Source organism: Cherax quadricarinatus, chromosome 45 (assembly GCF_038502225.1).
Source record: "Cherax quadricarinatus isolate ZL_2023a chromosome 45, ASM3850222v1, whole genome shotgun sequence".
NCBI classification, from domain to species: domain Eukaryota; kingdom Metazoa; phylum Arthropoda; class Malacostraca; order Decapoda; family Parastacidae; genus Cherax; species Cherax quadricarinatus.
The window spans coordinates 17,446,442-17,460,046 of record NC_091336.1 but is presented as its reverse complement, the minus strand read 5'-3'; the positions used below and the strand labels follow the sequence as shown (position 1 = coordinate 17,460,046).

General features: G+C 37.8%; 1 protein-coding gene across 1 annotated transcript in view; it reads left to right on the top strand.

The window, feature by feature from the left end:
• Positions 1-13,605, top strand: part of crb (cell polarity complex component crumbs) — a 184,404-nt gene that overhangs the window by 22,316 nt on the left and 148,483 nt on the right. Inside the window, exons 6-11 of the mRNA XM_053785119.2 lie at positions 2,936-3,064; positions 3,414-3,580; positions 3,891-4,069; positions 4,337-4,478; positions 11,113-11,323; positions 11,841-11,957. Of these exons, the coding sequence (XP_053641094.2) occupies positions 2,936-3,064; positions 3,414-3,580; positions 3,891-4,069; positions 4,337-4,478; positions 11,113-11,323; positions 11,841-11,957 (945 nt within the window). The remainder of the gene's footprint in view (positions 1-2,935; positions 3,065-3,413; positions 3,581-3,890; positions 4,070-4,336; positions 4,479-11,112; positions 11,324-11,840; positions 11,958-13,605) is intronic.

Below are 13,605 nucleotides of genomic sequence, written 5' to 3'. Positions count from 1 at the left end.
AATGTACCATTCCTCACTAACTAGCATGGTAACAAATATAATGTCTCTTTCATTCATTGTTCTGTACAGTCCTGTTAACCATCACTACAGGTAGACCCACACAACACTTACTTATCCTTTTGTAATGCCCTTTTTTCTAATTTCATTTTACATTTTTTCCTCAACCTGTAATCATCCATGTGTCTAGACTACAGCCTTTATTTTTTTAATTTTTTTGTCAATCCATTCTTTATCAAGTATATTTCCCTTATCTCCAGATGGATTGAAAAATCCACCTGAACTGCTTCCACTCATTTTGTTACTGTACTCTTACATACTAATGTTTCAATCCTCTGCCCTTCATTAGAATTTGCAGCATTTGTACACACACTTACCCTCTTATCACTTCCTTTAGAGCTCATCTCAACTGTTTTCTTCAAAATTGTTTTCATGCCATTAATACTTTCATCTTCACAAAAATTAATTCTTCAAAATGTCTTTCCAGAACACCACTTGCTATCTTTTTTCTCTGATATTTTCTTTTCCCCTCAGCAGGTCGCCTGCTCATTCACTTAAAAGTGATGTCAATGAGGATACAATAAAGTGTTAGAAATGAGCAGATAGCTCATGGTAGGCCAATTTTGATTTGCTAGTACACTTCAGACTGATGGAAGATAATTTCTTTCATTTATGGGCAAAATATTTATATGAACTGCTTAGAAATTTTGTTGCCAGCTAGTTGAGGAACCCACTTGGAATAGGAACATCTTAGGCTTTTGGTTTTCAATAAAAATAACAATTAAGTCTAATGAATTTAATGATAAATACAGTGTAGACAAAGAGTTTAAAAAGTTTACTGGCACACGTAAATAATTGGGACATTTTCATTTTTTTTTTTATTATCACACTGGCCGATTCCCACCAAGGCAGGGTGGCCCGAAAAAGAAAAACTTTCACCATCATTCACTCCATCACTGTCTTGCCAGAAGGGTGCTTTACACTACAGTTTTTAAACTGCAACATTAACACCCCTCCTTCAGAGTGCAGGCACTGTACTTCCCATCTCCAGGACTCAAGTCCGGCCTGTATAAATTTGTATTTGAATTATGGATGCATAATGCGGCATAATTTTCCTAAAATAGTATCAGACAGCACTGAACTGAAGCCATTCTGGAGATGTGAGCTTCATGAGTATGGTACTTTAGACTCTCATTCCAGCAGGCAAGCTCATTTACTTTGAGGTTGTTTCAGTGTTGATATCTGATTGCAACATTGTTTCAATTTTGAAATCAAATTGTATGTTTGGCCCTAATATTAAAACATCACACTATAATTTCATTGTTGAAATAATAATGCTATCTAATTTCAATAGTGGAAAAAATAATGCTATCTAATTTCAACAGTGAAAAAAGTACTGCAAATCAATTTCAGCATTGAAGCAATGCTGTAATCTGTTTTCACTGTTTTTGAGGGAGTGAGAAAGGCACTGTTTAAAATGAAACCTTTATTGTGATGTTTCATCCAGGACATGAGGAAACTTAATAAAGGTCTCACTGCAAACACAGTCTGTTTCTCACTGCCTGTCATCTTACACCATTGTTCATCTACTTTTTTCAATATTAAAACAATATTGAAATGAAGTTGGAATATTGAAACAGTGCTGCAGTCTAATTTGAACTTTTAAACAACAGCAATCTATGGAATTTTATGTGCCTGTTGGGGATGATATAAACCTAAAACCCCATGTGAAAGTAGAAAAGAATTCTTCCTCCATAAGCCATGCATGACTAAAATGCCAGGAATAAGGGGCTAGTAACCCCTTCTTCTGTATAAATTACTAAATTTAAAAGAAAAACTTTTGTTTGTCTTTTTAGGTCACCCTGCCTTGGTGGGATACAGCCAGTTTGTTAAAAAAATAAAAATGAACATAAAAATTCCAAATTCATGATACTGTACAGTATTCAAATATGTACTAAATACATAAATGGTTTTCAGAAACATGTGACTTATTGAATTCATATACTGTATTAGAAATTCTTCTATTAACAGATATTTTTAGGTAGTGTACTAGTACTGTACTGTATTTCAAAAAATGCATCTACAGTTGCTAACGGTAGCATTAAGGGCATTATAGTGCAATAAATAATTTTGTGATACAAATTGAATCTGTTATATTGTAACTAGCCAAAGGTGAAAACTGTTTGTACAGTAGTAATAAGAAATGTTGATGGGCTTTGGTTGTGCTTTTTTTTTCTAACACATCAGCCATTTCCCACCATGGCAGGGTGGTCCGAATTAAAAAAACTTTCATCATTCACTCCATCACTGTCTTGCCAGAGGCATGCCTACACTACAGTTATAAAACTGCAACATTAACACCCCTCCTTCAGAGTGCAGATACTGTATGTACTTCCCATCTCTAGGACTCAAGTCCGGCCTGCCGGTTGTGCACGTTGCTTGTAATTTCATGCATTAAAAAGATCCATAGAAGATATACATGTAACTGGGCAAAATGGATATATGCATAAATGTATCTTTTAATTATTCCATTCCTTATATCTTTGATATACAGTGCTATTTACCTTTGATGGCTTTGGAGAGTTTTCCTACTCTTGGAGTCCAGCCCTTGGCCAGGCTTGTCTGGCTTGTCCTATAGAGATTTTTCTCAGTAATATTTAATTTCTATTCTTAGGTTAAATTATAGCTTGTATTAGTGTTATGTTGTATTTGATTAGTGTATATATTTGCCATACATTATTCTTAGTTTGTAATTTAACATTAATTTTATGCTTTGTCTAAGAAATACTTTATTTTTTAAATGTGTATTATATTGTTCAGAGTACTTTTACAAATATATGTGTATTTGCTCTAGTTTTCATGCAGTATTTTTTTAGTAACGAGTTTTTACTAAATCGGTTTGTCCAAGTTTTGGATGCATTGTTAAAACGTGTTTCAGGCGGCTATGATGAAGATCACTGTTTTTCACAACCATGTGGTCGTCATGGTCAGTGTATATCAACTCAAGATGGATATGTTTGTAACTGCTACACACGATACTCAGGAGAACATTGTGAAGAAGACTCTGGTAAGCTACATGGCCATTATTTTTTTTTAATGCACTACATGTTGTCATTGCATTTTACTGCTTTCAAAGTAATTTATAACTGATAATGAGTCTCTAGTGTCAGAGCTGTCCCATCTGTTTGTTAGCCTAATGGGCAAAAACATGCACCAACTATACCGTATACTGTATTCCTTGAATAATGCATAAAAAAAATGTTATTCCCAATTACAATAATGAGTACCTTGGTTCTTTCATTTACTGTTGCTAACCAAGATGACTATCCCCTATTAGTATTTTTTTCATTTAATTTGATCTTGGTGGGATGACCGATGTGGTAAATTAATTTTTTTTTTTTTTTTACCTTCCTCAGGACCCCTTTGTCGTCGGCATGAATTCCAGTGCCATAATAATGGGCTGTGCCAGGAAGACCGGCAGGGGAATGCGACAACCTGTGCCTGTCAGTCTGGTTTTACAGGAGCATCATGTCAAGTACCCATTGATGAGAGTTTCTGTGATAATGACAGTCATCCATGTCAGGTATGAAAATATTGTACATCAACATAAATCCATGTCTTGTGATTTTTTAATTATCATATATACAATTTGTATAAGTGTGGGTTGGATGGAAAGGGGTGTAGAGGACATTAAAAAAAAAGTTCAATGAAGGTTAGAGACTTGAACAGGAGAGATGGGCACATGTGAGCGTACAATTTTTGGCAGTAGTAGTACAAACTTTGCACCATGCTGTCCACAGTGCCTCAAGCATAAACATAAGTTTAATATTTTGATATTTTGCCATTATAAACACATAAACACTACTAATGTACTTCTTGTCTCTTGTTTACAGAACAATGCCACATGTACAGTAACCTCATTTGCAGACACTTACGAGTGCCTCTGTTTACCTGGGTTTCGTGGAGATCACTGTGAGGTAAACATTGACAATTGTGCTTCACAGCCTTGTTGGCATGGCGGTATCTGCATCGATGGCATCAATGATTTCACATGCAATTGTGAAGACACTGGGTATGATTCTTATTTTGGTTCTGTTTAGAAATAATGCACTCTTAGCTCTATTATGATTTAATATACTGTACAGTATATTAAATGAAAGTTAAATTGATGTTTGTTACATTTGTGCTAAGTGACGTTATTTTTTTAGATATTTACTAAAAATTTAGTTGCAGTAATTTCATATCTTTTTACTACATAGCACTTCTGATGTTTACTTCTGCCTGTAGCAAAATAATGTCATAAAAAGTACTTGTTGATTAAGGATATTCTATTTTTCAGATATGAAGGTGCAATTTGCGAAATAAACATTGATGAATGTTTAATCCGGGATCCCTGCCTCAATGGAGCAACTTGTTATGATCTATATGGGGATTATGAATGTGCTTGTGTGCCCGGTTATGCTGGAAAGCATTGCGAAGTGGTAAGTTGCTCCTTTGACCTCCTCATCAAATATGCTTGGAGTGGATTTGTTTACAGTAATAAAAAAATTACAGTTTACAAATTGGTTAAATTTCTTTTTACGTGGGGCTACATAAAAGGATGTTGCAGTTCGGAGGATCGTTTGAACTGTGATGTCGGCGCACTTCCGGCAAAGCTGATTGAGTGAATGATGATGAAAGTGTTTCCTCTTTTTTGGTCATCTTGCCTCAGTGGGAGATGACTGGTGCTGTAAACAAAAAAAAAAAAAAAAGGCAACCTAGGCCAACTGTTCTGCCTCAGTTTTTTTTTATCAGTACAGTGGACCCTCTGTTTTCATTACTCTCTGATTTTGTGATTTTCAGTTATCACCGACTTTTTTTGTCAAAATGTAGTCTCTGTTTTTGGTAATTCCCTCTGGTTTCATCGGTCGTACGGAACACTTCCAAGAGCCCATGCGCACACAAAACCTTCCACACACCATTCTGAGTCAGTGACCCTGCAAGGTCATACGAAACATTTCCTAATAATACATTATTTTTTGCACTTATTTATTGTGTGTGACTGCTAAATAAGCCACCTTGGGCCAAAAGAAAGCTCCCACTGCGAGCCCTTTGGTAAAGGTGAGAAACACGATAGAATTCAAGAAAGAACTTGTAGAAAAATATGAAAATGTCTTACGTGTAGCTGACCTCGCCAGGATGTACGGAAAGCCCGTATTAACGATCAGTTTCATCATGGCAAAGAAAAAAGAAATCAAGGAAGCTGATGTTGCAAAAGGGGTAAATATGCTAATGAAACAGATCACAGACAGTTGAAGATGTGGCTCAACCAAAAACAGTTAGTGGGAGATAGTGTTGTGCAGTCGATAATTTGCAAAAAGGCAAGGGAGTTGCATGTGGATCTAGTAAAGAAAATGCCTGGACCGAGTGCTGCTGTTAGGGAATTTAAGGCCAGCAAAGGCTGGTTCAAAAAATCAAGAAGCATTGTGGTATACAGAGTGTTGTAAGGCATGGCGAGACTGCAAGTTTAGACAAACATGCGGCTGAAGAATTCGTGCATGAATTCAAGGAGTACATAGAAGCTGAAGGATTCATCCCCTAACAAGTGTTCACTTGTGACAAAACAGGCCTCTTTTGGAAGAAAATGTCAAAGAGGACCTACATCACGCAGGAGGAAAAGACATTGCCAGAACACAAGCCTATGAAAGACAGGCTAACTCTTGTTCTGTGGTAATGCTAAGGGGGATTTCAAAGTGAAGCCTTTAGTGGTGTATCACTGAAAATCCCAGTGTGTTCAAGAAAAACAGTTTCGTCAAGACTTAATTGTGTGTGATGGGTCACGAGGAATATTTTCCTTGATTGGTTCAATGAAGTGTTTGGCCCGAATGTGAAGAAATACCTCCTGGATAATCATTTGCCACTCAAGTGCCTCCTGGTAATGGGCATTGCTCCTGCTCATCCTCCAGACTTGGATGACCAATTGTTGGAGGAGTTTAGTTTCATCACAGTGAAGTTTTGCTCCCTAATACCACTCCTCTCATCCAGCCCATGGACCAACAGATCATTTCAAACTTCAAAAAACTATACACCAAAGCAGTGTTTCAAAGATGTTTTGATGTGACCTCGGACACTGAATTGACCCTAAGAGAGTTCTGGAGGGATCACTTCAATATCCTAAATTGCATAACCCTTATAGATAAGGCTTGGCAGGGAGTGGCTTCCAGGATGAACTCTGCTTGGAGAAAATTGCACCAGAATGTGTCCAAGAGAAGGATTTTGAAGGGTTTGGGGCTGACCCTAACAACCCTCTGCCTGTTGTGGAATCTATTGTGGTATTGGGAAGTTCCATGGGGTTGGATGTGAGCTGGCTAGGATGTGGAAGAGTTGGTGGAGAACCACAGTGAAGAGCTAACCACTGAAGAGCTGCAAGACCTTCATCTGGAGCAGCAACAAACCACAGCTAAGGAAATTGCTTCAGAGGAGGAGGAAGAGAGAGGGAAGTATGTGCCTTCTTCAGTGATTAAGGACATTTGTGCAAAGTGGAGTGAGGTGCAAATGTTTGTGGAGAACATCACCCTAAGAAAGCTGTTGCAGGCTGTGTCTGCAACATGTTCAATGACAATGCCTTCTCCCATTTTAGGCAAATCTTAAAGAGACGACAGAAACAGATCTCTCTTGAAAATTTTTTTGTGCGACAGGGGTCCAGTGACTCTCAAGCTGAAGTCTTTATGAAAGGGGATTCCCCTTCCAAACAATAATCAGTCCTCCCTCTCCCCTCTCCGTCTTTCATACACCAACAAGTGTGATGTTAAATATTCATTTATACATTTTTTAGTGCTTTATATTGATTTGTCATTGTTTTCTGTGTGAAACTCTATATTTAATCTCTAAAAAAATTATTTTTTGTTAATACTTTTGGGTGTCTAGAATGGATTAATTGGATTTACATTATTTCTTATGGGAAAATGATTTCAGTTTTCGTGATTTTTGTGTTTCGTCAGACTCTCTGGAACGGACTAATCACGAAAACAGAGGGTCCACCGTATTGAAAAGTACAGGTCCAACATCACAAATCCGGCAGTCAGACATCCGGTTCCATCAGTTATTCGGCACTAATTTCAGCTAGCATAATTTCAAATTTCCAGGGTCGCCACACCAACCTGCTGGAACTGTTGGGTGGCGCTACTTGCTTCATAAGTCATTCCAATTTCTTTTTCTCCATTTATTCTTATAACCTGCTTAATTTTAGCCCTAGCCAACGAATAAAAGAAATGCTTCTCGTTGTGTAAAGAACCTACATAGTACATTGTCCATCAAAGATAAGGTGGCTTTGAAGCCACTGTCGGTTGCCAGGAGCTCAGTCTTGATGAAGGGGAATATGCTTTATTATTACTCTAATATCAACACTACTGCTTATTTGCCTATCACAGTTGATTTGATATGACATAATAAATGATATAAATAACATAAAAACGTGTTAAGTACTCCAGAATGAATAATATTTGGCATAATACCGAGCAGTTCGACGGAGGTATGAAGAGGATATGGGATACACGTACCATTCTCCTATCCCTGTCTTGGGGGGCTTATATTAGAGAAAACGGAGTATAGCACAGGGCTAACTGTGATATACACTCGTACTCCACCATAAAACTGAAACAAAAAAGCTATTTTCTCTACATAGATTATCACACATAGCAGCATATGTGTAGAGAACCTAGGATAACCCCAAAAAGTCAAAGTGGCTTATTTCTAGTACCAAGCTTAGGCTAGCCATATAAGATTTTTGGTAAATATTCAATTCCCAGCCTGGGTAGAAACTTTGGGCATGTTTCTTTACACCTGTTGTCTATGTTCACCCATCAGTAATTGGGTATCTGGGTGTTACTGGACTGGTGTGGGTCTTATCCTGGGACACTGACCTAATTTGCCTGAAATGCTTTAGCATAACAAAGGGCTTTCTATATAGTAGTATGCCACTGATGTCAGCTAGGCCTGTATACCATGTACTTGTACGTGTAGTAAATAAAGATATTATTGTTATTATAATAATTATTTTTTTCTCTCTCAGTTGTTTGTTGGGCTATCTTATTGAAACTTGGGCAATGTATGATGGAAAGATGCTTCTTAACATACACCAAAAATGAAAGAAATCGGACCATAAATAACGGAGTTCACTTCTCAGCCATTAGCAGCCCCATAGCGGTGTATTTTTGTATTGTTTTTATGGTTGTATTCTCGTTTTTTTTTTGGTCTCATTTGATAGAATGGAAGACATATTACAGAAATAGATATGATTTTGATTGCTTTCACGATGAAAAGTATCTTGAAATTGAGCTCAAAGTAGTGGAAAAGTTCAATTTTTTCCTATGTTTAACTCAGGTCAGATCACTGACAGTGATAAGGATATGTGTGAAATTCTCAATACGTACCTACGTCCTCTCAGTTTTCACCCAGGAAATTACCAGCGATATTTCTGAAATAATAGATTATGTAGAACAGGATGATAATAAACTATGCACGATTGCGGTAACTAGTGACATGGTCCTCAGACAAATAGAGAAAATAAAACCTAACAAATCCCCAGGCCCTGATGAACTGTTTGCAAGGGTGTCAAAGGAATGTAAAGAGGAACTTAGCATACCTTTGGCTAATCTTTTCAACATATCACTACAAACTGGCATAGTGCCTGATAAGTGGAAAATGGCAAATGTAATACCTATTTACAAGGCAGGTGACAGGTCGTTGGCTTCGAACTATAGACCAATAAGCCTTACCTCCATAGTGGGAAAATTTATGGAATCAATAATTGCCGAAGCAATTCGTAGCCATCTTGATAGGCACAAATTGATTAATGAATCTCAACAAGGTTTTACAAAGGGGCGTTCCTGTCTTACGAATTTACTAACTTTTTCACTAAGGTGTTTGAGGAGGGAGATCATGGTAATGAATATGATATTGTGTATATGGACTTCAGTAAGGCTTTCGATAGAGTTCCACACCAGAGGCTATTGAGGAAACTTAAGGCACACGGAATAGGAGGAGAAATTTTTTCCTGGGTAGAGGCATGGCTGACAAATAGGCAGCAGAGAGTTTGCATAAATGGGGAGAAATCAGAATGGGGACACGTCACAAGTGGTGTTCCTCAGGGGTCAGTGTTGGGCCCGTTGTTGTTCACAATTTACATAAACGACATAGATGAGGGAATAAATAGCGACATAAGCAAATTTGCTGATGACACCAAAATAGGCCATCCAATTCATTCTAATGAGCACACTAGAGCAGTCCAGGATGATTTGAATAGACTGATGCAGTGGTCGGAGAAGTGGCAGATGCAGTTTAATATTGACAAATGCAAAGTTCTAAATGTTGGACAGGTAAATAACCATGCCACATATAAACTAAATAATGTAGATCTTAATACTACTGATTGTGAAAAGGATTTAGTTCTGGTTAGCAATAATCTAAAACCAAGAAAACAGTGCATTAGTGTTTGTAATAAAGCTAACAGAATTCTTGGCTTCATATCTAGAAGTATAAATAATAGAAGTCCTCAGGCTGTTCTTCAACTCTATATATCCTTGGTTAGGCCTCAATTAGACTATGCTGCTCAGTTCTGGTCACCGTATTACAGAATGGATATAAATGCTCTGGAAAACGTACAGAGGAGGATGACAAAGATGATCCCATGTATCAGAAATCTTCCCTATGAGGATAGACTGAGGGCCCTGAATCTGCATTCTCTCGAAAAGCATAGAATTAGGGAAGGTATGATCCAGGTGTATAAATGGAAAACAGGAATAAATAACGGGGATGTAAATAGCATGCTGAAATTTTCCAGCCAAGACAGGACTTGCAGCAATGGTTTCAAGTTGGAAAATTTCAGATTCAGGAAGGATATAGGAAAGCACTGGTTTGGTAATAGAGTTGTGGATGAGTGGAACAAACTCTCGAGTACAGTTATTGTGGCTAAAACGTTGTGTAGTTTTAAAAATAGGTTAGATAAATACATGAGTGGGTGTGGGTGGGTGTGAGTTGGACCTGACTAGCTTGTGCTGCTGGGTCTGGTGCCGTGCTCCTTCAGTGAGTGGAGGTGACCAGTCTGGGTGGGTCATTGGGCTAATCCAGGGGGGGTCATTGGTCTAATCCGTGGGGGGAGGGGGGCATGGACCTGCTCCGCATGGGTCAGTAGGCCTGTTGCAGTGTTCCTTCTTTCTTATGTTCTTGTGAACTTTTTTATTATATTTATTATCACACTGGCCGATTCCCACCAAGGCAGGGTGGCCCGAAAAAGAAAAACTTTCACCATCATTCACTCCATCACTGTCTTGCCAGAAGGGTGCTTTACACTACAGTTTTTAAACTGCAACATTAACACCCCTCCTTCAGAGTGCAGGCACTGTACTTCCCATCTCCAGGACTCAAGTCCGGCCTGTTGCAGTGTTCCTTCTTTCTTATGTTCTTGTGAACTTTTTTATGTTGGTTAATTTTATTAAGTGTATTCTAACCTAAGTTGGTTAATTTTATTTAGTGTATTATAACCTAACCACTCTGTAATCTGGCACACTACAGCTCCCAGTGATGCCGGATTTGTGATGGCGGACCCGTATATTTGTAATACATATCCAAAATTATTTTTTTTTACACACAACAGCCATCTCCCACCAAGGCAGGGTGACCCAAAAAAGAAGCATAAAGGTTTTTCTTTCTACATTTAGTAATTCATACAGAAAGGGTTACTAGCCCCTGAAATTAATTTATCTTCTTTAATTAAAAACTAGTCCTTATATAATGTATCATGTAGTTGCAGTTCATAGACTATGCTAATAACTATCATCTAATGTAAAAACATTTAATATCAAAATTTTTAGAATGAATCTTTCAGTTTGTAAAATAGTAATCACTGTTTTTTAATTTCTCAAAAATAGGCATTTTTGGAAGAGTTCATTGCTTAAGTTATCAATAGTGAGAGTATATTTATTATTACTTATACCTGGAGTATATCTGGAGGGTGTTCTAGGGGTCAACTCCCCCATGGCCCAGTCTGTAATTTCTGAATTTGATTATGTATGACTTAAAAAGCTTAAAAAATAGTTTTAGATTAATTACACTACTTTGTTCTGCATGTTTTAACAGGAGATTCATGAGTGTTCATCAGACCCATGCCAGAATGGAGGGACCTGTGCAGATTTGCAAAATGCATATAAGTGCACATGCATGCTTGGCTTTGAGGGAGACAACTGTGAGCACAACTTCAATGACTGCTATAATGTGACCTGCCCAGAAAACTCGTACTGCATGGATGGTGTTAATGAGTACGTTTGTCGATGCAGTCCAGGATTCTCAGGTGAGGTTTAGTAAAATACAGTTGTCAGACTACTGGACAAAAATGGGTGTTTTGGCTACCATACTAAGACATATAGGAAGTGCAGTGCCTGCACTAAAGAAGGGGTGAGGATGTTGCTATTTCAAGGGCCATTGAATTGCGATGTCAGCATTCTTCTGGTGAGAAAGTGGTTGAATAAATGATAGTGAATGCATTTCCTCATTTTTTGGGTCATCCTACCTTAGTGGGAGACAGCTGGTGGGTTTTAAAAAATATTCAGTATCATTATTGCTCAGGTAACTTTAGGCCATTCAGTTCTCCCTTTTTTAATTATTACTATTATTACCTAAAAACTTATAAACCTATAAGCATTTTATTTATAGTTATTCTACCCTGATATTTAAAAAAATATACAATTTTTTTTTTAAATATCAGGGTAGAATAACTATAAATAAAATGGTTATAGCACAGTACAGCACTGTACTGTGCTTGTACTGTACTTGTATTTCAAGATTTTATTGAAGATCTCTTTTTTTAGGTTCTCCACCAAATTGTCTTGAAATTGATGAATGTGACTCCTCTCCATGCCTCAATGGAGCTTCATGTTATGACCAAGACAATTCCTTTACCTGCATTTGTACACCAGGGTTTACAGGTAAATTTTTGCTATTAAGAGTTGGAGTGTGAACAAATTAACATTTATGAAGGAATTCTGGGAAATTTATTAGCCTGACTTAGAGTTCTAGAGGTGGGAAGTGCAATAGTGCTTTCACCCTGAAGGGATTGGGATGTTGCAGTTGGAGGATAATCTGAATTTTGATGTCAGCATACTACTACTACTACTACTACTACTGCTGCTGTTGCTGCAGCTGCTGCCACATCTGTTGTTATTGTTTCTGTGTACTGTAATATGAAAACTGCTTCAAGGCTACATATACTCATAGCCACTTGATAGATATTGTTAGGGAAGACTTTTAACTGAGCTGAGATAGATAACATCTTTTTGCTTGTAAAATAAGGTAGTATGTCATAGCCTACCATTGTAGCATTACTGTGTAAATAAAAAAAAAGCCTTGTATTTGGAAAGTTAACTGAGCACAGCATTTTTTTTTTTTTTTTTTCAACAAGTCGGTCGTCTCCCACCAAGGCAGGGTGACCCAAAAAAGAAAGAAAATCCCCAAAAAGAAAATACTTTCATCATCATTCAACACTTTCACCACACTCACACATTATCACTGCTTTTGCAGAGGTGCTCAGAATACAACAGTTTAGAAGCATATACGTATAAAGATACACAACATATCCCTCCAAACTGCCAATATCCCAAACCCCTCCTTTAAAGTGCAGGCATTGTACTTCCCATTTCCAGGACTCAAGTCCGACTATAAGAAAATAACCGGTTTCCCTGAATCCCTTCACTAAATATTACCCTGCTCACACTCCAACAGATCGTCAGGTCCCAAGTATCATTCGTCTCCATTCACTCCTATCTAACACGCTCATGCACGCTTGCTGGAAGTCCAAGCCCCTCGCCCACAAAACCTCCTTTACCCCCTCTTTCCAACCCTTTTGAGGACGACCCCTACTCCTCTTTCCTTCCCCTATAGATTTATATGCTTTCCATGTCATTCTACTTTGATCCATTCTCTCTAAATGACCAAACCACCTCAACAACCCCTCTTCTGCCCTCTGACTAATGCTTTTATTAACTCCACACCTTCTCCTAATTTCCACACTCCGAATTTTCTGCATAATATTTACACCACACATTGCCCTTAGACAGGACATCTCCACTGCCTCCAACCGTCTCCTCGCTGCTGCATTTACCACCCAAGCTTCACATCCATATAAGAGTGTTGGTACTACTATACTTTCATACATTCCCTTCTTTGCCTCCATAGATAACGTTTTTTGACTCCACATATACCTCAACGCACCACTCACCTTTTTTCCCTCATCAATTCTATGATTAACCTCATCCTTCATAAATCCATCCGCCGACACGTCAACTCCCAAGTATCTGAAAACATTCACTTCTTCCATACTCCTCCTCCCCAATTTGATATCCAATTTTTCTTTATCTAAATCATTTGATACCCTCATCACCTTACTCTTTTCTATGTTCACTTTCAACTTTCTACCTTTACACACATTCTCAAACTCATCCACTAACCTTTGCAATTTTTCTTTAGAATCTCCCATAAGCACAGTATCATCAGCAAAAAGTAACTGTGTCAATTCCCATTTTGAATTTGATTCCCCATAATTTAATCCCACCCCTCTCCCGAACACCCTAGCATTTG